This window comes from Uloborus diversus, chromosome 10 (genome assembly GCF_026930045.1).
Source record: "Uloborus diversus isolate 005 chromosome 10, Udiv.v.3.1, whole genome shotgun sequence".
Lineage (NCBI taxonomy): Eukaryota > Metazoa > Arthropoda > Arachnida > Araneae > Uloboridae > Uloborus > Uloborus diversus.
Genome location: NC_072740.1, coordinates 123,790,486 through 123,816,956, shown reverse-complemented (window position 1 = coordinate 123,816,956; position 26,471 = coordinate 123,790,486). Strand labels below are relative to the sequence as shown.

The 26,471-nt window shown below is 31.0% G+C and overlaps 1 protein-coding gene across 1 annotated transcript in view; it reads right to left on the bottom strand.

Annotated features, from left to right (window-relative positions):
* Positions 1-10,497: 10,497 nt before the first annotated feature.
* LOC129231165 (ER degradation-enhancing alpha-mannosidase-like protein 2) overlaps positions 10,498-26,471 on the bottom strand; it is a 38,734-nt gene continuing 22,760 nt past the window's right edge. Inside the window, exons 5-9 of the mRNA XM_054865413.1 lie at positions 24,036-24,177; positions 20,906-21,030; positions 20,690-20,828; positions 14,748-14,869; positions 10,498-11,418 (exon numbers count right to left, since the gene is read on the bottom strand). Of these exons, the coding sequence (XP_054721388.1) occupies positions 10,498-11,418; positions 14,748-14,869; positions 20,690-20,828; positions 20,906-21,030; positions 24,036-24,177 (1,449 nt within the window). The remainder of the gene's footprint in view (positions 11,419-14,747; positions 14,870-20,689; positions 20,829-20,905; positions 21,031-24,035; positions 24,178-26,471) is intronic.

Sequence of the window (26,471 nt, the reverse complement as noted above, 5' to 3'; positions counted from 1 at the left end):
TTGAGCTTCTCTTTCCGCCCACTATTTTGCTTTGCCGAGCTTGTCTTACCGCGCTGAGCGTATTTGAAATGTTTCAGCTACACTTGATTCTGCTAGACGCGCTCCAACAATTTGGCCTCTTTAAAAATTTGAGAGGTACAACATTTCACGTGCTTGAAAAAAATCCAAGACTTCCAGAACTTCCGTTAAACCACCAAATAGTACCAGAATATGTACATTGATATTTAAAAAAAAACCTAATATCTAATTTTATTCTTTATTACTTACAAAGCGCATTCAAAAATGTCACTTCTATTCTCAGGTGTTTCCATAATTTTGATAACTACCTGTTTATATCTATCTATATATATATATATATATATATATATATATATATATATATATACACACACATACATATTTAACGAAGCATTAATCCAAACTATAAGGAACAGTTTGCAGCCAATAAAGTATCATGCGCACCAGGCGGTTAGTTGAATCAACTTTTATTACCACATTTATTCAAGCAGCTGCTCCACAGCACTGTTAAACCTGAACGAGTTAACTCACCTAGTTTACTCGTGTGAAGAATGATCGCTTAGCAATATCCTGACAAGATGAATCCACCAAAAGGTTGGTTCAACTCATCGGGATAAGAGTGGTAGCGGAACATGTGCCTGGCGTGCCTGATGAATTGACTGTTGTGTGAGCTATTCCTTCCATTTTCTACCAAGTTATACTTCGTGACAAGAAGCCTGTTTGAAAGTTGACTCAAGTAAGTTGCCTCTTGTGTAGCTTTGCATGCAAGTTTTAGGATATTTTCCCTTTCATTTAATCTTACTATTAAATTAGGGACGAAACAGCACTCACAGGATGTGATAACTGGACTGTCTGGTATATTGCATGTAGTTCTGGGGGGGGGGGGGGGGCATATAGACCAAGAGCTGGCTACACAAAAAAAAAAGTACTCATAAGGTACATTAAAAATTTGTATAATGGAATGAAAATACATACATAGCCGAGCATTTATCGCTTGGTCTGCCAGGGCGGGTAAGGGACCAGCGGATTGGCGGAGGATCAAAGATCACTAATTTTCAGCATGAAAACTGCAGTTTTTCTGAAGGTAAAGCCTCAAATCTTTGAAATATCTGCAGAATTCTTCAAAATTTCTGCAGGTGAACTTCTGCAGATTTTGTGAGAAAAACGCAGCACATTTGGCTATTCCCATTTAAAATTAGGCATTTTCGCGCAAAACAAAATGTGGTACTAATTTGATTACACTAGTTACATTGATGTGTTTAGATATATGTATTTTAGTTAGTTATGTCATGAGATTACGTATGTGGGCGGGTACGTAGTACATGTACGTGGCAGTGTTTCTTCCTGTTTTTCAGAACAAGGGGTGATCTGAATGAGGGGGGAGGGAATTTTGAACTACAAAGGGTGTCACTGATTAAGCTATGGATTTTAGAAAAAAATGCTGGAATGATTTTGGAGATAGCAGATGGCTAATCTCTTTTGCGCGTAGTAATAATTAGACACTTTAGTCAGATGTTTCTCCCCCCCCCCCCTCAATGGCATCTACCCCCAAATGTTGCATAGCACCCCCCCTTCCCTTTCTCAAAAAAGGAAGACCCTTTAAAAGTGATTAAAAGCATGTTAAAAAATCAGATTCAAAAATAAAACAGCACATTCTGAGTCATGACCCCTCCCCCCCCCCGCTTCCCCGTCATTTTTGAGCACTAATGCTCTTTAGCCATATTATTATTATTAAAATAACGTGCTTGAATGTTTTCGAGATGGCCGATCTCTACTACGTGTCTTAATATTCAAAAACTTTAGGGAGGGGTAATCCCTCCTCAAAAATGGTCCCCCCCCAAAATTTTTCAGCGCACCCACTCCCCCTAAAATAAGGAAACCCCAGAAAAATGAGAGTAAATCCACGTTCGAGAACCGCCATGAATCTTTTTAACCGCGCATTCTGCATCATGACCCCCCCCCTTTTTTTTCCGTCTTCGCCGCCATTTTTGGGCACTAATGCTCTTTTGGCCATTATTATTGAAATAACGCATTCGAATGTTTTTCGAGATGGCAGATGGCTGAACTCTACTACGCGTCTTAATGTTCAGAAACATTAGGAAAAGGGTTCTCCCCCCGCCCCCCAGAAAATGGTGACTCGCTGCAAAATTTAGGTGGGGGAGAGTACCCTTTCCTTAAATTTCTGAATATTAAGACACTTAGTAGAGATCAGCAGCAGTCGGCCATCTCAAAAAACAGAACGCGTTATTTCAATAACAGTAGCAAAAATAAAGGTCTTGATGGTTAAAACGGAACACCCTGTATACTTTTGTAGCAAAACATTTTTTTATCGCAATAAATGGTCAAGTCTGCTTCTTTAAGATTTTGTTTTGCTTATTTGCATCTTATCCGGATATACTTTGGTCTCAGTTAGTTCGTTAAAATGAGGTTGTATTGCACTTTCAAATTAAAATATGTAACAAGTAAATTAAATCCAGCCGAAGTTTTTTTACTCAGCCACCAACTCGGGTTACTGGGTCATCTAGCTGAACGTTCTGAAGTTGAATGTCGCTACCCTTTTAAGCAAATATAAACAATTAATTTAAATTTTTTTTATAAAATTAGTAATTCAAGATAGAGTCCAATTTTATAGCTTGTGTAAACAATGTTATGCTAATGTGTGAATATTTATTACTATAAATATATATTCTGCATAACAAAAATATCTGTACTGAAAATGACTCAAGAAACAAACACAAACTGAAAATAAAAATTAATTTAATCACAGTATTTGTTCAATGCATTTGTCTTGCTCAGATATTTTTCTTTAATTTTCATTAAAGTTAATTAATAGTCATTAAAATTTCTAGCATTGTTTATAGATCAAATTAATATATTTATTTGAAGAACTTGGAGACGCATCACATGTAAAGAAATAAAAAATGGCACTGTCTATTAATTTTTATTATTAAATGAGTACTATAGAAAATAGAAATGGGAGTAAAAATGGCATTTAAGTCAATAAGAAACAATCATACACATTTAATAATAGCTATCTGTACATTTTTTTCTCTGGTAAACTATTTTTTTTTAAAAATCTTCTCCTATCAAGCTTTTATACTATGAAATAAAATGAGTTCAATTTTTCTCATGTACAAGAAGTAATAATAGCTCACAGATTAGCAAGTGAGACTAAATAAAGACTGCAGTAAACAATATACATATTTGTCACGCTTAGCCCAAGTCAAGAACATTTTGCATGACAGCAAATCGAAATTGGTTAAGATTATTTTTCTTAGGATCCTTAAACTTTTTCCTTGCACATAAATCAGCATACTTCATTTGCATATCAAAAGATTACAAACTTGATAAAATGTATTTATTTAGAGATAGTTAAAAACCAATTACAAATCATAACAAAGAGGACAAATACTAGTAACAAGATATAAATTGCATTTCTCTTGCGAAAGAAATCCTTACAAATTTCAATTCGGAAAATAAGTAATGACATATATAATCAAGGTACAACACAAAGAAAAGTAAAAATACAAGGAATGCAATAACAAAAGGACAGACTGTCCTTGATAAAATCAAAATGAAAATTTCAAAACTTACTCATAGTAATAGAACATTAAAATTGAAATAAATAAATTGAGCATTCCTTGACTGGAAGACAGGCATTTATGAATAGCCAGAGTCAGAAATACAAAATTTCTGAGATACATAACGCATGCAAAAACTGAGTGTTTAATATGTACGCAAGAATCTAATTTACATTCAAAAACTTTTGATATCTAACTTAAGATACTTAATTTAACAGCACTACAATAAGGAATTGAATAATTCAAAAACATGGTACATGATAACAGATTGGTTATATGAATTATATTTACTAGCAAGAAAAAGTCTTATCATAAACATTCTTATGAAAATTTCATTTGTTGACACTTTGAGAGGCACGGCTTTGATTGAGACCACAAGCTTTTTTTTATATTATTTTTTTCCAGCCAACTGGTAGTGTTTTCAGTTGGCTGGAAAAAAATAATGGAATCAAACAAAGTCACTGCACTTCAAAGGGTTAATAAATGTACCACAAAGCTGATAGGTTGGAATAACAAATGCAATCAACTGAGAAAGATTCAACCATAGTCAAAATGCAATGTTATTAGTCCATTAACAATTTTTTACAAGAAATTTCCAAGAGCTGGAAAAGCACAGGGAACTGTTTGCAGTGAAAGGCAACATTAAATTTGGCAGTTAGGTAAAGGTTACAAAAACAGAATCTTTAGGATTATAGTTTTGTATTTATTAGGACATTTTAAAACACATATATATATATATAGAAAAAACTTATTTTGAACCATACAATTCAAATGATAATAATAAGATTAAAAAAAAAACACAATAGTACCAAATGAACTCGGTCATTGAGCATATTGCTTATGAAGCAGCCCCATGAGCATATAAGATTTTTTTGGGGGCAAATTGTAAATGACTCATTAGGCTATACAAAATTCAAGGCTACGTACAGTCTTATGGTTATAAATTCCACATTCATCATTGTGTCTTGGAAGAAAGTGAATCAGGAATGCTCAATCTACAATACCAAGCATACATAGACCATTATCTTGGAAGAATCAGAGGCACTTTTATAACTTGGCTCTTCAAAAAAGTATAAAAGCTCTAGGAATGACGAAGTCTATAAAACCCCCCCAAAAAGCTAACTAAATACCCACACAAAATAATCTCAAATTATGAAATATGGTTGAGAAGGAAAAACTGTCAAAGCATACAAATGAACAAAAACAATTTAATAGTAAATCAAATACATTTACCAGACAGCATAAAAGCTGTACATTATATTCTGATTGAGCTTTGTGTTTAATATTTTCTTTTGAGCCACTGAAAACCTTTTCTTATAATTTGGATCTTGTTAGAAAAACATACAAACTAATCATGAAGCTAGCCAAGCTTATTAAAATAAGCGTGTGTGGATTGTCTCAAAAAATGCTGAAATTTACATAGCTAATAGAAATTTCTTTGCAAGAAGCATATTTTTGATCTTTAATGCCTAATGATGGGGTTAGTAAAAATTTCTGTAGATATTCAAGTTAGTTCACTGTGACTTTAAGTTTTATACAGTAAAAATATCCTCTCTTCCCAAACTAAATTCAACTCATTGAGCATCATTTCAGCAACTGCATTGTTGATTCAGTGTTTCAGCTCATTAAAAATGACTGATGAAATGACCGAATCCCCTAAGTAAAGCAATGATGATGCTCAAGTTTTGTGAAACTAGTAATTTTAAATTAGATGTTATTAGCTTTTAACTGTTCAAAAGTTCAATTGGAAACTCATGTGATTAAATACTTATGAACCACGTCCAACAAAATGTTTAAATTAAATTCGTACTTATTATGAAAATTACAATCATTCAAAGTTGCAGTAGGTAATCAATACACATTAAGCACTCATATAATCAACATTCTTTAGAACAAAGTCCTATTGCAGCAACATTTCCTTCATAGTGACTGTACTTTTAGTGACCAACATGAAGTCTTGTATGCTATTTTATAGATGCAACGATTATTTCAACCTTTATTAAAGCATCCAAACTGAATCCTTCATTCCAATTTAATGACCAAAATTTAGTTTTAACTTTTTGGTAACTCTCAAAGATGTTTATTCAAATACAGTGGCCGCCGCTTTTATGAATCAGGTTTGTTAAAAGCAGTTTTGATTCCATAAAGTGGCTAATTCAATAAAGCTGGATTTTGTTCTGTTTTTGACCATTTGAATTATTAAAGCGGTTGATTCAATTAATCAATATCCACAGTACTGGTATTTACCACTATCATGTTTCAAAGATAAACTGTTTGCAACAAAAGGAGTTAGTTGATGATGAAAAAGTGAAAGAATAGATGAGAACCTCACAAAAATGAGAAACAACTTAAAATATTTTTAGTTTCTTTTTTCTTTCTTTCTTTTTTTTTTTAAGTCAAAGTGGAAAGCTTTTACAAAATGTATATAAGACAAACTATTTTTTGCGAAAAATCTCAAACAAAGCAGAAGCAAACCATGATTTCAAACTTAAAAAAAAAACTGGTTTGTCTGTCACTAGTTTCAGTATATTTTTTCATTAAATGTATTGATTTTAAAGTTATGTGTATTTTTAATTATAGTATTGTAATAGAAAAGTTTAGAAAAATAGTTTCTTCATTCTCTCTTTCACAATGAAACATAACTTGTCTTTCCCTTTTTTTTTTTGAGAGTGTGGAAAAACATGCAATATCTTGTACTGATCTCTCATTATTTTTATGACTGAAGTCGTTTTATGAGCATTGAATGTATTTAAAACAAAAGACCGAAAAATGACAATACTACGTAAAAATACAGATTAAGATAAGTAACTGAGTACTGTTAATATGTTTATCACAATTCAAAATTATTTCAAGTAACTAAAGAAAAATAAATCCTTCCATGAAAGAAGACTAGATACAAATTATAGTCATACAGAATGTTGTTAAATTTGCAAATGTTTTTAATTTGAAAAAACAATACTCCTAACTTTTTTTGCAGTGATGTACAAACATCAGTTTGCATTTTCAAGATTTAAGCTGTATGAAAACCAAACTTATATTCTGAATACTTGATTCTTTTGAAACAAAAAACAGTTGTATCAAAGAATAATATCAAAAATTTAATTTCAAATCAATAACACAGTCAAGCCCGCTTAATGGAATAGGCAATTTGCCATAAAAAATTATTCAAACAAGGGGGATATTCCATTATCTGGGATAAACATAACACATATAAACGGTGTTGTACACTAAAATTTTATTATATTAAGCAGGATAATTATTTTATCCAATATTCCAATAGGCAGGTTTGACTGTAATAAATAAAAAAAATAGTTGACATTTTTTTCTTTTTTGAGCAATACACAATATGTTAATCAAACTTCACAAGCATAAAACAACAAATAAACAAAATATCACATGAAAACTCTTGTGATTTTTTTTTTTTTGTACAACGTAACAAAATTTTGCAAAAACAAATTACAGTTAAACTTGGTTATAGTAACAAGTCTGCTATAACGTAATAAAATGTCAGTGCTTTCATTAACCCATTAACAGAAGATGATCATCTACAACGTCAGTTGGCTACAACATCATAAATATTCTGGTCTTTGATGCCGTTATCACAGAGTTTCACTGAGTCAAAGAAATCTCACTTAAAAGCTAGTGTTAAGTTAAGTACTAAGCACTTTATCAAAGTTTACAAAATCTATGTTTCCAACTTGCCTTATTTGGCTCTTCATTATTTCAGTATAGCAATGGTTATTAAAACTTATTTTTTCATTATGCAAAAATGAATTTTTATGATTAAAAATAAGTGATATAGAAAATAATAACACTACTGCGAAGCTCAACACTTATAATTGTTTTCATCTCTTAAATGGAAAGTATATAGCTATGCATATCTTTTGTTATACTTGTTTAACATGTTTAATCTCAGCAAGCAGCTAGATTTTGGAATTGGTGATATATATATAAAAAAAAAGAGATGAGATAAATTACAATTTGTTTCTAGAAAAATTCCAATTGCTTCCTTTTAACTTCAGCAGTTGGTAAAAGTAAATTCTTCACAGTAACGTGTTTCAAAATAAAATATTTATCTATCCTTTTATTCATTTATTATATTTTTTCTTTGATGTATTGAACAGTACAATCAACTTTATAGAAAAGAGTAATGCTGAATTACTGTTGTCAAAAAAGGTTCAAATTCAGTGTGGGTGCATTCAAAGTTTAAATTTTGAACAATAAGAAACAAATCTTTTTGTAACATAGCACATTTGTGATGCCTAAGTTTGAAATCCACAAAGCATTTACAGAATTAATGAAAATTTGTTGTAATTAAATACAATATAGTATCATTTTCATAATCAGTTTTATATATTTCATCCGTAAAAAAAATCATATTAATAGATTATATTTATATATCTAAATGGCAGTCCCATATCAGTGCAGAAATTCACTACTGAGCTAGAATTCAAAAAGTAAGAAACAATGTTTCACCCAGAAATATCAAGCAATTATTACTAAATACTGCTTAAAACTAACAATAAGGAATGTGTTGAATGTATAGCTGAAATAAATAGTACTTTAACCTCAACAATAGCCAAAATTGCACAAAAACAGTTCTAGTGGCACATTAGCATTTGGAAGCACACTTACTAGTTAACTTCATATACAAGTTTAAATAAGTTAGGCCTAGTACTTAGAGGAAAACTGGAAGGCACCATGGATTCATTTTTCTGTAAACACCACAAAATCCCAAATTTTTTAGGACAGAAATAAATAGTAGGGAAAAATAATAATAATAAAGCCGTGATTTATTTCTCAACAAGAACAAAAAATAAAGACATTCAATTTGTATAACAAAAACTAGATTCAAACATATTGGCATTTCCTCTCTGAGAATTGGTAATCAGAATTTTTCATAGCATCAGAAGGAAATTACAGTTGAGATCATTTGCCTTCAAAGAAACAAAACTGTGTAGGAGTTCTTTTTAGATAACAATAGTCAACAAAAAAGAACCTTTTGTCCGCATCCTGGTTTTAAATAGTCAATTCCTACTAATTTTGGGTCGAGAAAAATGAATATGGTAGTGGATTTTTTTTTATTAGCTCATTTTCAAGATACAAAAAAACCCACTGGAGAAAGATGCAAAGCAAACACACATTGATTTAAAGGTAATGTTAAAAAGGGAAACAAATGTAAAAAAGGTAATGTTAAAATGGGTGGGCATGTTTTTTTAATGATTTTGTTTTGTGGCTGAAGAGTGACTCACTCAATCCTTGTACTTATTTTTACACCTCAGAAAATCTCATTCTACCCCTTTGGAGATAATTATCCCCAGGTTGGGAACCAGACATAAATTAACAATTGAAAACTTAATGTCCGAACCAACTGCAAAGAGAAACAAGTAGTTCAATGAGATCAAAAATAAGATGACACACCAAACATGAAAATAGAAAAGCAAAGATTTATCAACACAATTTTCATACATTTAATGAATGGAAGTGCATTGACATGAAATTGAAAAGTTTTCTAAACTTAAAATTTCCATGTATTAAGACTGAACATTGTGGTGAAACAAAGAACTGTTTTGTTTCTTGAGTATGAACAAGTAATTTTCAAAAACAGTAATTACACTAATAGCACTTAAGTTTCTTTTCACAAAAATATCGCTATATTTCTTTCTAATCTATAAAATATAGTGGCAAGGAACACGTTTACTGCATAACAAAAATATATTTTTTAAGTATTTAGACATTATGTAGGTAATTTTAGTTCTTTTACTACTATTTGCAGGAAACATAAAATTGCACACTAACTTCAAATGCTCCATTTGCATAGATACATAAATCAGTTTCATCATTGAATATTCATTATAAGAAGGTGGTAGTGCTAAGTTGAATGAAGGCAAAGAGTCTGAGCTTGCAATATTTCAAATGAAGCATGCAATCAAAGGAATGAATACATAATATTTGTTCTCATTTGCAATGATAGGGTGAACAAGCTATTGGAATAACAATAGACACTTTTCTGATTGTGGAGGATGCAAAAAAAAAAAAAAAAAAAATTACTTGTTTGGAAACTAACAAAAGAATTGCCACATAACTTATAGTTCTCACAGATCATGCTACCAAAAACTGTACTAATATTCTACCAATACATTTTCCATAGATACTGCAATAATTCAAAAGTTGTTTAAGTATTCTTCATATCTACACAATGTCAGCAGCAGAAATGAAGCAGCTGCGCAAATTCAATGGTACTTACTGTTACTTGAAACTGCCATTTTAACTAACACACAAAAGCTTTGGTCGAATGTATTTTCATACATAAACTCAACTCTTTTGAATTGAAAAATGCATTTCTTGTAACGCCAAAACATTTGTCTGCAGTAATCTGCAATTTGTGTTTTTTAAGGTTGTTGCTTCTTATTTTACTTTTTAGCACAAATGTGATTTTTATCTTATTCAGTATTTGGCCTAATTGTTTTGGCTAAACATTCAGTATTAGAATTTTTAATCAAATCTCTATTTGTTACATTCATTAATATATGTATATAAAGAGAGAGGGAGAATAAGAAATTTTAGAGCAAAAATCTTTAGTGATTCATTTGGCTTTAGTAGAAAATTGTAATTCATGCTCCAAGATTACACTTAGTGGCATATTCAGTGATTTCATTTGGAATCACATCAACAGAAAAAAACATTAAACTTTTATTTTCAAGTCTGAAGAAATTTAAAATCATGGAAACATTTCATTAATCATTTATATATATTTAGTTTTTTTAGCACATAAATTTAAGAATAACTTTTGTCATCATTCTGCAATAGCTATACAAACAGTTATAGGTATAAAAACAAAACAACTCAATTTGAACAATGTACACATAAACAATTTTAAAAGTTGTGTTAAAACCCTCTAAATATTAAACATTTCACCCATTAAATTTATTCGTGAAGTGTATGGTTGAGCTGGGCATGATAACAGCTCATAATCATTAAAACTTTCATCATATATTTCACTAAAACTGTCTTCAAACCCTTTCCCATCATTTAATTTTGAGGAATCAATTTCACTTGCTGGCTCAGTTACAACCTCATCTTCAGTTACCTGAGTACCTTCAAGGGAGTCGTTCAGTTGTTCCTCAGTAACAGACTGCAGTTGGTATTCATTATCTGCATTATTCAACACTTCAGAATTTTGATTACTTGAAAGATCTGAAAAATTTTCAAGTTTATCAAATGAGTCTGACGAACTCAACTGTTCTACATAGCTTTGATGAACATCACTCTCTTGCTGAAAACTATTCAAGAGAGATGCATCATCCTGTGCTAAATTAGACTCATTTTCATTAGTTCTCTCACTTTCACTATGACTGACAGAAACAGAAGATACTGATGCATCTACAGTATTTTTTGCATCTGGAAGGAATAAATTAGAGCTTACTTTTTCCTCTCTTTGTTTTGTCTTTTTATTTTTTGACTTAAAGTTGCTCTTTTGTCGAAACACTTTAAAGAAATCATGTTTACGGCGAATTTCTAGCAAGGAATGTAAATCCATAGTTTTCTGAAAATCATACAGCAACAGCTGATGATCTTGGTGCTTTCCACTACAACAATACACAGCACCAATATCAATTGGATGAGCTTCCGTATTAAAGATATAGCCACCTGCCCCAATTACGCAGTATCCACCAGCCATTTGAATAATTTCTCCACAAGAACCATTATTGTGAATAAAATTTTCAGGATCAAAAAGAAGATATAAGTACTTCGTTGTTTCAGCCAGAAAGAAAGATTCCATTCTATCTTCAATTTTATGATCCATAACATTTTTGATCTGAAACATAAATTAAAAGATATAAAAATATTGAAATGTAAGCAGCAAAAAAAGTTTTGAAAATATGAAAAAAAAAAAAAAACAGAAGCACAGTAACAGGCATTGTTCCATTAGGTTTTACAATTATACAATTAACAACCTTACTCTTCATTTGTATAGACCAAACAGAGTCACTTAAAGGCTGAGTGAGTTTGCTGCTCTCAAAAATCTGCTCAAGCAGAGTGAGTTTCTTAATGTGCTTAGTGAATGCATAGTGAATGCACAGAAGAGAGTGGTTCTGCTTTGTCAATGCAAATGGATTATTGTAGTTAAAATGTTTAGTTTAGTGTAAAAAGTACAAAGACTATATAACATGAAACTTGCACAAATACCACTAGGACTTCCAGACACATGTGTTGTGGTTACAAGGAACCATCTTTTCAATAAAAAAAAAAGAGCTTATGATGCAGATGTTCAATTCATAGATTATAGAAACAGTCAAACCAAGAACGATTCAGAAATTAATTCAAGAAGGGGGCGATTGACTTCGGAAATTTACCCTTTTATAAATTCCCAAACCTCTGGTCCCTGACATCATGAAAGATCCTCTCAAATTAAGTATTTTTTTTAAATCCCCATTTTTAAAAAATTCTGGAGAAGTGTATACTGAACCCCATCCTTTACCTTAATGTCATCAAAGGTGTCTTATAATTACCATTTCTGGACTTCAATTAAAAACAATTTATGCAACAATGAATCGTGATGCACATGAAATAATCAGAGTTTCAACTTAATTATTTTGCTACCAAGGACATATTTATCAATCAAAAATTTCTGGAAATATTTTTCGAATTTCAATAAACCATACATTTTTTTTTTTATTTTAGTGAGAATTTACATGAAAACAAATTTATCACTTTTTCTCCAAAAAAAAATCTGATGTGACACACAATAATTTTTCAAAATAAAAGAAGCTTCAAATATGCAGCAAAAATGATGTAAAACTACTGGTGAACAGCAAAGCATTTAAGCTTCATATTTTTCTTTTGCATTTTTTAAAATAAATCTTTTTATTTTATGAATCTAAAATTTATTATTTTTTAAAGCTAGTAGTTTTCTAAAAATATCTAAGACTAGCAAAAATTTAGTAAATACTAAAATTATGATTACAATAAACAAACTAAAAATAATAAAAGTAAAATATTAAATTAAAGTACTTTCATTTAATATTTTATTTTAATGGTAATATCTGATAAGTAAAGCGGCCATTATCTTATAATTGATTACCAGAAATACTACTGCCAAAGTTTAAGGATAGGCTACAAATATTAAAAAAAATTCCGATTGAAAATTCCCTGATTTCTGTATTTTATCAATGTCATAAAACGTCCTTAAATAATTCCTTAGACCAATTTTATTTTCTAAAATGTTCATTAACTTAAAACACTGCTGAAAATTAATGATAATTTTTATGCCTTTCTTGAATCAACTCAGATGCAAATGCCTTAAAATTTTTTAGTCAAATGAGAGCAGAAAAAATAGAAATAAGCCCCCAAAATATGTCTTCAACTACATAGTTAGACAAATAAGAAGGTTAAAAATAATGCTAAAAACAAAATTATAAACGTCCAAATGATAGAATAACATAGTTAAGAAAACCGAGCGAGTATTATAGCAGAAGATGAAATCGGATTTCGAAATGCATGAAAAATCGAGACTGACGGGTAAAAGCGTAGGAAACGGCTAAGATGCGTAAATTTTGCACCTAGTTTGTAGAGTTTGAAAAATATGCATACCCTTGAACCCAAAATCCATGATCAGATGTCAAGGGCGCCTATATAGGGGGCATGGGGGGGGGGGCAAGCCTCTCCCCCCTTAGAAATTAGAACTTCCTTGCTTTTAGTACTTTTTTCTTTGCAAAAATGTAAAAACATTTCTTCTCCAGCCATTAATGAATAATTTATTAAAAATGTCAAACTAATAATTCTAATCTGTACTGAAATCAGTGTCTATGGGGAAAATATCCTACTAAACCATAAGGAAAATATCTGAGCCCCCCCCCCCCCCCCCCCGTAAAATTTTGCATACGGGGGCCCATGCCAGATGTCAGTTTCCATGACTTTTGAGCATTTTTTACTGAAAATCATGACTTTTCATGAACATTTTTGATCATAGTCATAATCCATTTCTTTCCATATGCACAGACACCCTGAAAATATCACAACATGAGTATCAATTTTTAAAAATTGCCTACATTGTCATATGCTATAATTTTCAGCAGCATATTTTTTCCTGACTGGAATAGAGTACATGTGCTACCACATAGTTCAAATGATGTTAGATAGGTGGAACTAAAAGCAGAGTAAATATTTCACTATTTCACTCTGCCCCACATTCCCCTACATGCTTCAAAAACAATACAAATGTACAGAAAATACATGGTTAAGTACAGAATGTAAAAACAAACAAAAATGGGAATGAAAGTTCACTAATACTTAGGTTTTGTAATAAAATTCAGATTTTGCACACAACATTAAAATCTGACTGTTGATTGGTGCGTAACCACAGGAGAGAAATTCAAAGATGTGATTTTTAAAGCTAAAATTTTTTGAAACACTGATTGCATACAAATTATTGGGACTTTTAAGAGACAAAAGACTAAAATTTAAATTATATACAATATAAAGATAATTTTAGATTCTAAGTCAACAAGAAAATCAGACATACTTTTAAAAGCTATTAAGAATCAACATATCAAAGACTTAAGTGAAAAATACATTATTGTTGGCATAGTACTGTTAAGAGTTTGTGATACAACTTCAAACTTTCTTGAAATGATGACACAGTTCTTGAGAAAAGCACAGGAGATTTATTTACACCTATATACAGGAAATGTAGTTGCAACTGCTAAATCAACCATAGCAATTAGGCAAAAATCAATTAACACCGTAAACTCAACGGTTACACACATATTTACATCCAAATACACGAAAAGAGTGTGAAGGCACAATAACAGAGCTAACGGCTCAGACAGTTCAAAAAAAAAGCAAAACTAAAACTTTATCACGCGCAGAGGCTATTTATAAATTCTAGAGAAGTTTCGACAAAATTCGAAATGCTTCTCGTATTTTCTTTTTACTCCATTCACAAATGTTATCCGGGGACCGTATACTTCAGTCAAATGTTAGGAGGTTGTATGTACATTACAAAAAGCTATTTACAAGTTACATTACTAAGATGATTTTAGAGGCAAAATAATGGAATAAATACCAAATTTAGCTAGATTGCAACAAATTAATCATAAAAATAATTACTATTTACAGAATTTGTAACAGTACTAATATACTTACAGTAGCATAACCACAATCTGTTTTTGCACTGTGTTCAATTGATTCCAATATATCCACACCAATTTCAAGCAAATGTTGATCTTTTGTTGCCGAATATAAATACATGACACTTTCTATTAGCTCTGAAATATAGAAAAACATTTTTAAGAAACGTCAGCAAACATAACTCAGCTTCAGTATATTGCTTTCAAATGACTGATTATCAAAAAATGAGCAAATGACAGCACTCTCAAATCTTTGAGCAAAAGAAAAATATATATATTTATTAATTACAATGAATGTAAAATTCTTCAATATTTATGAAAAAAAAAGGGTGTAATCAGCAAAGTACTATTTTAAACAAAAATAAAAAAAAATTGAATATAAGAAATTTTCCGTGTTAAATTAAAATAATAATAATAATAATAAAATATTTAAGGGGGGGGAACTGAAGAGACCCATACATAAAGTCTGAAAGAAAAAAAATAGTTGTATTCGATGTCGTAGTTGTATGATTTCATCTGTTCAAAATGCAATAGATGAATTCATACAACTACATTTTGAACAAAAAGAATATTGTTAATAATATAATAATTAATTAGTAATCCAAAGCATGTTAGGCAGTCTAGAATGTATAAAAGAAAGAACCAAACAAAGATTGGATGCAAATTTCTCCTCCAGTAAAAAAAAAAAGAAATTTAACCCCCCTGTAGTGCATGTAGCAAATTCGGTCAAGCAAATTTGCTTGATGTACTATAAGAAAAGACTAATGTCTTTCAACAAACAACTATGCAGTAATTTGAAGAAATCTGCAAACATAATACACAAAAAATTAAAGTTACAGCCAATGCATCTTGGATATTTTTCAAGTTAATGGGCAACCAAAATGAGAAAATTCTCAATTTTCCCCGACAATCTCAATTAAAATAAATATTACAGTATAACCTGGATTTAACAATTGTTAAGGGACTGGAAAAACTTATCGTTAAATCAAGGATATTGTTAAACTGAGGAGCACAGACATTACATGAAATACACCGCCAGCTCAGTCAATTCCAGCCGATGACTGCAGTTTCATGCTTATTAGCACTCATCAGCCCGGCATAGGAGTGACTGAGCTGGAGGTAGAAAACCTCTTAAGGAAGCCAAGAGTGCCAAGCAAACTGGTAGCTAATACAGAATTAGCACTGACTAGATGAGTGACCGAAGCAATGGTTTGGTTCAACTCCAATGTTGAAGGCAAGGCAGGTATATTCAGTAAGTTTCCGCCCTATAGTCGTCTGGTCAGTGCAAATTCTGTATTAGCTACCAGTTTGTTTGGCACTCTTGGCTTCCTTAAGAGGTTTTGAACCTCTAGATCAGTCACTCCTATGCTGGGCTGATAAGCACGAAACTGCAGTTCTCGGCTGGAATTGACTGAGCTGGCAGTGTATTTCATGTATTTCTGCCTTAGCCCTGGTTGTAGGGTGGTTACTTACTGAGCATAGATATTAGATACAATCAAACCCGGATCAGTGAAATGCATCATTAAATTGAGCAAATTGTTAAATCAAAGTTATACTTTATTGTTAAAAATTTGATCAGATTTTCAATATACAAAGACATTAAAAAATATCTTTGCTAATAAAATTCTTACTGACTCATTTTACATACAGTATGCTCGCTTAAGTCCTTTGCCAGCTCAACACCCCTTAACATTGGAATGACTGCAGCTTCTTAAAAGTGGAGCTCAGGTTAGAGATGTAAAATTTCCGTTAATTTTGAAATGGAAAAAAAAAGTTTACCAGGTTTTTTTCGAGAAAAAATGGAAAAAATGGAAAAATTGATTTGTTTATGAATAAAAATAGGGTTTCTTAATAGCTCTGTGTTTCTTGGAACATATAAGGGGTTAAGCATAAAAAAATATATGCAATCCACACATCTTCCTCTTCTGATTGACAGAAGTACACATAAAGGTATGTTTAATTCCAAAAAAATAGCCTTTCTGTTATAAAACTGAGAGCTTTCTTGGTCAAACATTATAAATAAGTCAAGTCGTCGTTCAACCAATAATATTGAGTAAAGCGTGTTGAATCATAACAATTACATTTTCTATTTCAGGTTTCCTAAGAAACTTGAAATGATAAATAGTAATTATTGACTTTCAAACATGACTGATATTGTTTGAAAGAATAATAACTATGATTTCCCTTCCTTGCAGACTAACTTTAGTGACTGAAAATGAAAGCTATTGAGTTTTGATTTTTTCCAATCTAATCTAAGTCCAAATCAAAATTAAATTGGTTTTTCTTTTTCTTTCCAGCCGAAATCCCGGACCAAAACTGCATAATGGTTTCTGAAGCTAAACCAAAACTTAAACCGGAGTTTCAGTTTATTCATACGGCCATGCTAAACACAGTAGTAAAAGTAGTCATACCTGCACTTTTGAACAAAACTAAGTAATTACAACCAAATTTTTCTCCGTTTCGTATTTTGCTTAATAGATAAAATGTTTTAGGGTCATTTGATCAGGAACTATTTTTTTAAGAAACTGCAATAAATAAATAAATAAATAAATAAAGAAAGAAAATGACATCTGAATCAAATATATGGAAGAGCCAAACTTTAAAACACAATATCTCAGCTTCAGCTCAACTGCAGATTCCACTTTTATGCTTAGCACAGCAGTATACAGGGTGCAGCAAAAAAAAAAAAAAATAAGACCTTGAACAATGATTGCATCATTGAATGGAAGTAAAATAATTTCATTTTAATGAGTGTCTTATTTATTTTTGTCTCTCATTTTATACGAAAATAATTTACAATATATCTCGTAGTTTATGTATTGTTTTTCTGCTTTCTAACAATTTTAAGCAAAAGATCTGCTATTTTAAAGTTGCTTAATCAAGTAGAATGACAGTTCGTTTGCTTGTTGTGCCTCGGCAGACAGTATTTGATGTGGTATGCTGCTTCATCTGGCTTGGAAATGAGAGTCAATGTCCGGAAAGTGTACAAAAACTATCAGTGAACATTTCAGTTAACCGTCAGGTCATATAATTGAACTCATTCAATGAAAAAAATCCTTGGGTTTCCACGAGAGAAGTTATTCCTAAGACAGGAATTTGATGGATAAGTGCGAGTAAGGGTAAAAACAGCTCAAACAGAAGTTTTATGAGTTCCAAACAGTTCAGGCATTTGTATGACCCCAAAGATGCCAGAAACGTTTGAGACGGGCCGCAAGTCCACGCTTTCATTGATTTACTGTTCAACCAGCTCATGACCCCCATAACAATAGGATTTGGTCTGTAAACACTCCAAGCACCTTAGAAAATGTTAAACATCGCCAAAATCTGAAGTCAGGCTTTGTCTGTGATGGAATCAGCACAAGTGACGAAAATTCTCTGGTTTTTTGTGGATGAGGGCCATAAAATGAATCTAAAAGTGTACCAGAAGGACATTTTAGAAGCCGTTTTACTTCTGTGAACCTAAGAGCGCTTCAGCACACTAATGTAGACTGAACATTTCAGTTTGAATCCACACCAGTTAATAGGTCAAAAAGACAAGAGTGGTTCAAAGCTCATTGTTTTTGACATGATATCATCTTTAGAGTGGACGCTTTACCTGCTTTGACCTTAATCCCATTTATTACACTGTATGGACTGTTTTAAAATCAAAGGTCTACCCTAAACTACACATAAGTTTGGACTCTTTAAATCAATTTCTTTGTAGGGAATAGGATTGATTAAAGGACTTGAACCCTTGAATGAAAATTTCAATAAGTAGTAGTAGTATTACTTCAATAGGCGACCGGTTTTAAACCAATTAATTTATTGATTGCCAAAGATCTTCTCATCTTATCATTTTTTGTGTTTTGTTAATTTATTTATTTTTAATAAAATTACATGGAAAATTGCTGCTGCACCCTGTACATTTGGTTCGCACAGTCAGCAGAAACATAGTTCTGTGATTAAAGTTATGCTTGTTTGCTTTATGAAGGAAAATAAATTCTTCTAACATTTTTTTTTACAAAAAGTATTAAATGTTTTTTTAATCTATATGCAAAGTATGTTATCATCCATCAACTTGCATTATCAAAGTTAGACAGTATTTTAACAAACAAGGGGAGGGGGGGGGGGGGGGCAAAAATTGCATCATAATTTAAGTATGAGAAATATCTAGTCACTTTTTGCTGAAAATTTCAATTAAAACTTCTTGAAAAGTTGAAAAAATTATTTTTTTTCAATTTTTCCTGAGTAGAAATAAACCTTTTTGGAAAAAAAGTATTTTTTTTTTCCAAAATTTTCCGGGGTTTTTTTTTTCCGACTGTTTTCATTGCTAGCTCTGGTACAACAAAGTAACCATGCCTAACTGAATTAAAACATTAATGAAGCCACCTGGTAGAAAACTGAAGTTAAAATTCCAGATTTGAATGAAAAAGGAGAAAAAGCAATTTACTAAGTTAAACAGCATCACTGATTTATTACCAAAAAACATCAATTAATGCAAAGAACAAAACAGTTGATTTTTTTTTTTTGTAACTGACATCACAAAAATTAAGCGGAAGGACAAATGATCACCTTTGTGGAAAAATATGACACTGCTATGTCAAATAAAGGAATTAATGGTATAATTATTTTTTCCCTATATCACAGGGTTGTAAATAATGAAAAAAGAAGTGCATGTTTTAAGAATTCTATTCTTCACATTAATGTCCACAAGGTGTCTTTTCAGACTTAACTCATGCTCTACAACTTTGCAAATTACGTTTTTCCCCCACTTTGTTCTGTGTTCCAGATAAGAATGCTAACTCTGCAGATTTTTACCAAGTTGTCCTGCGGGTGATTTTATTTAATGGCCCATGACTCTACTTTACTTATAGCTAACTAGTATTTTTTTTAATACAGCAGCAGCCGTTCCGAAGTCACCAATGTATCCTTATTTATTACTCTAACCTATAATCAAAGAAATTGTTAGTGGACTCAGGAATATATAATTAAATATATTATTTAAATACTTATTGATGTAAACTAAAAAAAGATTATAATATAATTAATCCAGATTCATTAGTTTTAAGTCCTTCACATTTTAACCTACTTCATTTTTTCTTTGTAAATCTTTTGCATTTTTGGAAAGCTCTGTAAGCAACATATCTGTCCACATATGAAGTAGTGAGAAGCAAGGGGATGCAAGTGGCAAAATTAAAAACTTTGAGATAACCAGTAAAAATGGCAGGTGACCCCTTCCTCTGTCTTGGGGCAAGAAATAGTAATAGTAGCCCTGGTAGGTGCTGCTGTACAGCATGATTTAGAAAAAAAATTCAGTGAAAGCCCACCAAGGATGTAATCTTTATACACGTTTTACATAAAACTTGAAAATGTCCACTTACATCCCTTTACTTCTAACTGCCTCATATGTTTTTAAACCATAGTAAACTGAATGAAATATAATTCTTTTTGTAAAAAAATATAAGAACTGCAGTTTTAATTAGAAACATTTCTTTCTCTGGTAGCAACAAAATATCATAAGTACAATTTCAAATAGCAACACTATCTGATGCTAACACTTTTAGAATAATTTCCTTTTCCTTTTTAAAGGTAGTTTTAAATTTTCATGCACAGTGATCACTTAAAAAAGGACATAACAAAAATAATTCTAACTAATATGTCATTTTTGAAGAGCTACAAAATCTTTAAGAAATAAAATCATTTTCTAGAATATTAAGTACATTTAAGAACTGTAAATAACTTGCAAGTGTTAACTTGCACAAGATTGAATTTCATAAAAAGGGAGGGAAGGGGGAGGGCTATCATTGCATAAAAAAATTCGGATTTATAAAGCAGTAGAAAATTTGCTTTACAATAATTTATACTAAATGTAAAACAGAAGTGCACCAAAAGCACCTGTGCACCAAGGTGCTGTGTACCAAAAGAAAGGTACTGTGCACCAAAAGAAAGGTACTGATCACCAAAAGATAGCTAAATTACCTGGTCTAAGAGGATAATTTTCTCTTTTAGCATTATTATGGGAAACATCATAAATTTCAGGTGTAAAGCCATACTGCTTCCAAATCTGATGATAGTTGTACAGGGTCTTGACAGCTTGCTCAATGTCTCCTACTAGGGTCTAAAACAAAATAGCATTGTATGAAAATTGAGCAAATCATATCATCAAAAGCTTTATTATATACAAATTTAACATACCAAAAGTCCAGGCCAAAATGCTTCAAGAGACTGGAATGTTGGCATTGTTATTTGACCACTACTCATGCTAACCCAAAAGTACCAATCATCTTTCTGCATAAACTTCGAAATTAGTTTTTCATACTCTATAATTATTGGAATGTAGAAAAAAAATGCAATTAATACACAAAGATAAACAAGGATTTTTTGGCAATGAAGAGAACAAATTTATAAATATGTTATACACTATGCTCCTTCAAAAAAAGACCCAGTCACAAATTAATTTCAATTGCAAAAGATATGATAAAGCTTAGTCTCAGCGGATGTCTCATTTTTTTAATGCACAAATATTTTTCATTAGCATTTGTTCTAGATCAAAAAACATTTATTCGAGTTCAAGCAAAGCATTTATTCAAATTTATGCAACATACTTATTCAAGTTCAATAATAACTCAAAAAAAAAAAAAAAAATCATTAACAGAACCATTCCTTCAAGTGCAGATCCAGAGGGGTCATATCCTCCCTTTAAAGTGACCAAAGTGAGCATAAAACTGCATTTAGAGGGACATTAATTAAAGGAATTAACAGGGGAGTTACCCCTGCACCCCTATTTGTTCTCCAATAGTCTGCCAGGAATGAGTGGTCTGAGAGCAAAAAGGAGGAAATCCAAAAAAGTTTTGTAAAATCCTGCGGAAAAGGGATTATATTCAACACTGCATCAAAATAGTCCAGGAGGCCATGATATTCAAAAATTCAACAAAAATGGATAATTTACAGTTTCAAAGGTAATACAAAGGTTTTCCCACATTAATTATGTTTGAAATAGTTAGGTAGTACACATGGTGCATATTGTTCTTAAAGCATAGTATTCATTTCTCAAATTTCTGTTACAAAAAAAAAAAAAAAAAAATCAGGAAAATGACAATAACTATTGAGTTAGAAAATTAGTTGTATATAAAAGCATTCTATTATAAAGTTTTTAGCATAGGTTAGCTATTCATTTGCCACTTACTAACATTCCAATTTTGTACAAATTTGCTGCATTGCACCATCTCTAACAAGTTTGTTTATTTCTATTTAAATTTAAATTTTGAAAGAGAGGCAGCAATTTCTGAGCCCCAAGTCTTTGAATAAAGGGTTGAAGGAGCCAGATTTCAATCTTGGCTGCATCATTCAATAATATCATTTTTTCATTTTCCTTAGAGAAAATGACCTTTTATAATAAAAAAAAAAATTTGAATTCATGGTATTGAAAATGAGAATGAAAATTTTAAAATTAGGTTTGTTTGTAAAATAAAAAATAACAATAGAGTGAAAAATCTAAGTTTTCCTTATGAGGAAGAACATACTTTTCATGGCAAGAATTGTAAATAAATAAATATATACATCTATGAATGATTGGTTATCTTTTTGTCTTGCATTGGAACAAAAAAATTTGGTTTTAAAAACTTTATAATATGACTTTAGGATCAAAAGAACAACCTGAAATTTGCCTAATTTAATCATGAAATCTCCCCCAAAAAATTAGCATGCTGTAAAGCCTAAACCATGTAAGATTTACCATAAATATTTTGCATGCATTCTTAAATGCATAAAATAGTAACCATGCCAAGTTTCATTAAAATCCGAGACTGGGAGTAGGACCACATTTTTTGATTGACTTTTGCAGTTTTTTCTAAAATAAATTTAAGAAATAAAAATACAAATGAAACAATGATTAAAATAAGAAATAAGCTTGCATATGGTAGAAAATCTTCCAACTAAAAAAATAGCTGAAATATTTGCAGGATGAAAAAAGATTGAAATCTCAAACAAGACATGAAATTTTCGGCAAACCATGTGTGTGATGTCGTTGGCATGTTTTCCTACATACATTTTTGGCAGATATCATGGAGGATGAAGATTCAAAGGAGAAAATTGAAAGAAAAAGAAAACAAGGGACAAAAATTTTGGGAAATTGAAATCTTTTTAGGTTTTAAAGAAAAAACGGAGCATTACAAGGATTGAAAGATGGTAAAAAAGGAAGAAAGGTTTTAAAAGCCAACAGAAAAAGCTGGAAATGCGGCAAAAGCCCAAAAATCTCATCCCCGTATGTCCTCCCTCTAGATTTCTAGTCAGTCTATTCTTGATAACTCAAAATCTTATAACTTGAATGAAATCTTATAATCTTATAACTTGTCACAATATGATTCAACTTACATGAAATGGCTATAGCGCGAGTTTTTTCCAAGTAACAAATTTTAGAGCTGACACGAATCTCCCCTGCAATATGAAATTTTTTGGAAGGAAGTATCGGCTTTCTTATTGGATATTAAATATTGATTTTTCAAATGGACTTATATCCCTTTAGCATCACTGTCAGCGGAAGTTCCCACACCAATCTAGTCTACACATCACTTTGTTAGTGTACAAAAAAAACACTCAGCCTTTTTCATTATAAATATTAAAATTGAGAAAGTATAATGATACCTTAGCGTGCTGTTTCATCTTAAGTCTGTAAAGATGGAAAGAGAAAATGAGAAAGTTTCTAGAAATTGAAGAAAAGGTTAAGACTGGATATGCTTGTGTCCTGGAAAAGTGCGTCAACAATAGCACAACAGTAAGCATGAGTGAATCTTTTATAAGTAGAATTAAAAGTCAAGAAAAAGATATACGTAAAAACTTCATTCATTCAACTAGGAACATATTTAACTCATCAATAAAGAATCTGACTTTGCAGAAATTCAAATACTGCGGAAGTCTGGAATGAATTAACCACAATAAACGAGTGTTAACTGTATGCGTAATTATTTAACACATTTTCTGCTTTATTAACGCTATTTTATCATTTGTATGAGCGTGATTGCTTTTTTGCATCATATCTACCTCCTGTAACAGCTGAAATACTGCTGTGGGAAGGTAAAGCACAGTATCTGCAGAAATGTATTTCTGTGATATCGGAAGAAACAAATTTTAAATTGTATTTTAATGAGATAATGCTTTTGATAAGACTTTTTTTGTGCTTTATTTTTTAGCAGAAATTAAATTAGCAAGCTTGTACACTAAAGGTCAAGTACAAAATACAACAAAAAAACTAAAAAAAAATAAAGGGAAAAAATGCAGATACTGCACTTTGCCTTCCTATAGCAGTATAATACAATGATCTACAAACCTTTAAACATTTTCATATATTTTGGCTCTTGAAACAATATAGCACCTTTCACCAAGTACTCAAAATAAGAATCAACACCTCCTCCAATTCCTGAATCTAAAGCAGTCCATTTTCCATCTTGAACATTGATATGATTACCTACCTTACATAAGAAATAAAAGTTTCTTGTTTCAGAAAATTATTTCATGAATATAATATGCATGAATGTGCAATTAATGCAATAAAGAACAATATTTACAGGATGAAACAAATAAAAGGAGAAAAAAGTGGACAGCATGGAAAACAATCTGATTAAAGGTATGCAGCTATGATTTTGTCAACTACGCGCATAGATTTTTAAAATACAACAGTCGAACCTATTTAGCTTGCACTTGTCTGAATTAAAAACCGCTCTATGCCATAGTTTTTCAATTTTCCTGCATTTATAGCATAAATGCAATGTTTTGCCCCTTGTTTATCTTGAATGAAATTTTTCCAAAACTTCTATTTCCGAAATTTTGGCTACACTTTATTTCTTGAATTCGATCCCCAGGGAACTTAATCAACTGAGGAACTTAGAGACAAAAAGCATTTTTTCTGATATCAGCTCCAAGTCTTTTGAAATTTGTAGCTCAAGAAAAACTATATGTAGAATGATAATGTTTTCCAGCAATTTCATCTACTGGCATAATTAAAAAATGGGGGAATTGATGAACAGTGAAAATGCTTCCTGAGTTTTACTTACCAGTCCATTGATACCAGATTTTTTTTCCTTCTGTTCTCCAAGTCATACTTTTGTAATGTTTAAATTATTTCGATTAAGAAAAAAGTAAAAATTTCTACACTTTTGAATGAAAATCATTCAAATATAGTTTTCATCCTTAAAAATATGCATAAATTTGCTATCAATATAATCATTAAAATGTGCAAATGTGTAATCAAAGCAAATCATGCTGTAACATGTTGAACAATATCAATGCAAAAGAATATGTTACACTTTGACTTTGTTTGAATTGCTTATTTTTAAAACTTCTATCAAAATGTCTGTACTCGAAATCTCTGTATCTTGAATTTGTCTTCCGCCCAGTGAAATTCGAGAGAGACAGGTTTGACTGTATGTAACCTGCAAGACCTCTTTTCTTACCATCGTTAATTCAAGATGCATTCTTCTAGATGCAAAAATGGTTAAAATAAGGGGCACGGATAAGATATTGAAACTTTGAAGCGAAAAAGAAATTAGTGAAAAAATAAGAAAGCTAACTTTTATACAGACATAGGTCCCCTAACTTACGCTTAATGATTTTCATTAGAAAATAATTCCAACACAAAAGTTTTAAATATTTATGCCTGAAATTCAATGAGATATTGGAGCTCAAAATTTTAAAGAACCGGGCAGAAGATGAGAGGAACTTATCACCCCCCCCCCCCTTTAGAAGAATGACAGGTTGTTTAAGTAAAAAAAAAACAATAACTTAGAGTCGGACCTTAATATAAAGTCACCCTTTGAGTCTTTGTGAAACTGACCTAATAACGGGAGTCCTTATAATCGATATAAGAATTTGTCAATAAATAAGTAGGGGAGGCTGGGGTAATAAGAGACAAAAAAAAAATCAATAAAATGTATACTAATATTCTAAATAACTCGAAATAAATACTTTATATTAACTGAATTAAATGGACTCCTCTTGATTTTTTAGGCAATTATTTAACTTAAATATTTTGGTTAAAAAAAGTTTAAAAATTTCAATTAATTCTTGTCTCTAATAACCCCATGTGGGGTAATAAGGTTACCAATATATATATATATATATATATATATATATATATATATATATATATATATATATATATATATATATATACTTAATAAGGAGAAAAGTAGAAAATGAGGGAAAAATTTAAATACAAAGAGAAGGCTGTTTAGAGATCAAACTCTTCAGCATTGGAAAGTAAAAAATACCAGATCAACAAGGCAACATTAAATGGATAATCAGGCCAATGCATGAAAAAATCCAGCCTGCATACTTAGTAGGGGCAGCCAAGTTTTAAAAAGGAAAAAAACTGATATATAAACTCTTTCCTTTTTTTCAATTTTAATTTGGAACTAAGTTGTACACAAATGTACTGAAACAAAATACTGATATACAACTCCACTTTGAAAAATAATCTTCAATATAGGACTGTTGCGATTTTCTTCAATATTTTGCATAAGGTTTTGTAAGTTTCTTATTTTTTGAAGAAAAAAAATTTGCCTCCCCCCCCCAAAAAAAAAAAACTTTTTTAACTGTACCATCTGTAGACCTGAAGGAAGCAGCAATATTGTTGGAAAGTCATGCCTTACAGGCTTCAAAACCCTTCCGCAACTTTTCAGCATGCGATAAATTCAGCTTTTAATGATCACCAACAATACTGTAAAATGTTAATGACATCTCGGTATTTCCTCCTGATTGGAAAACA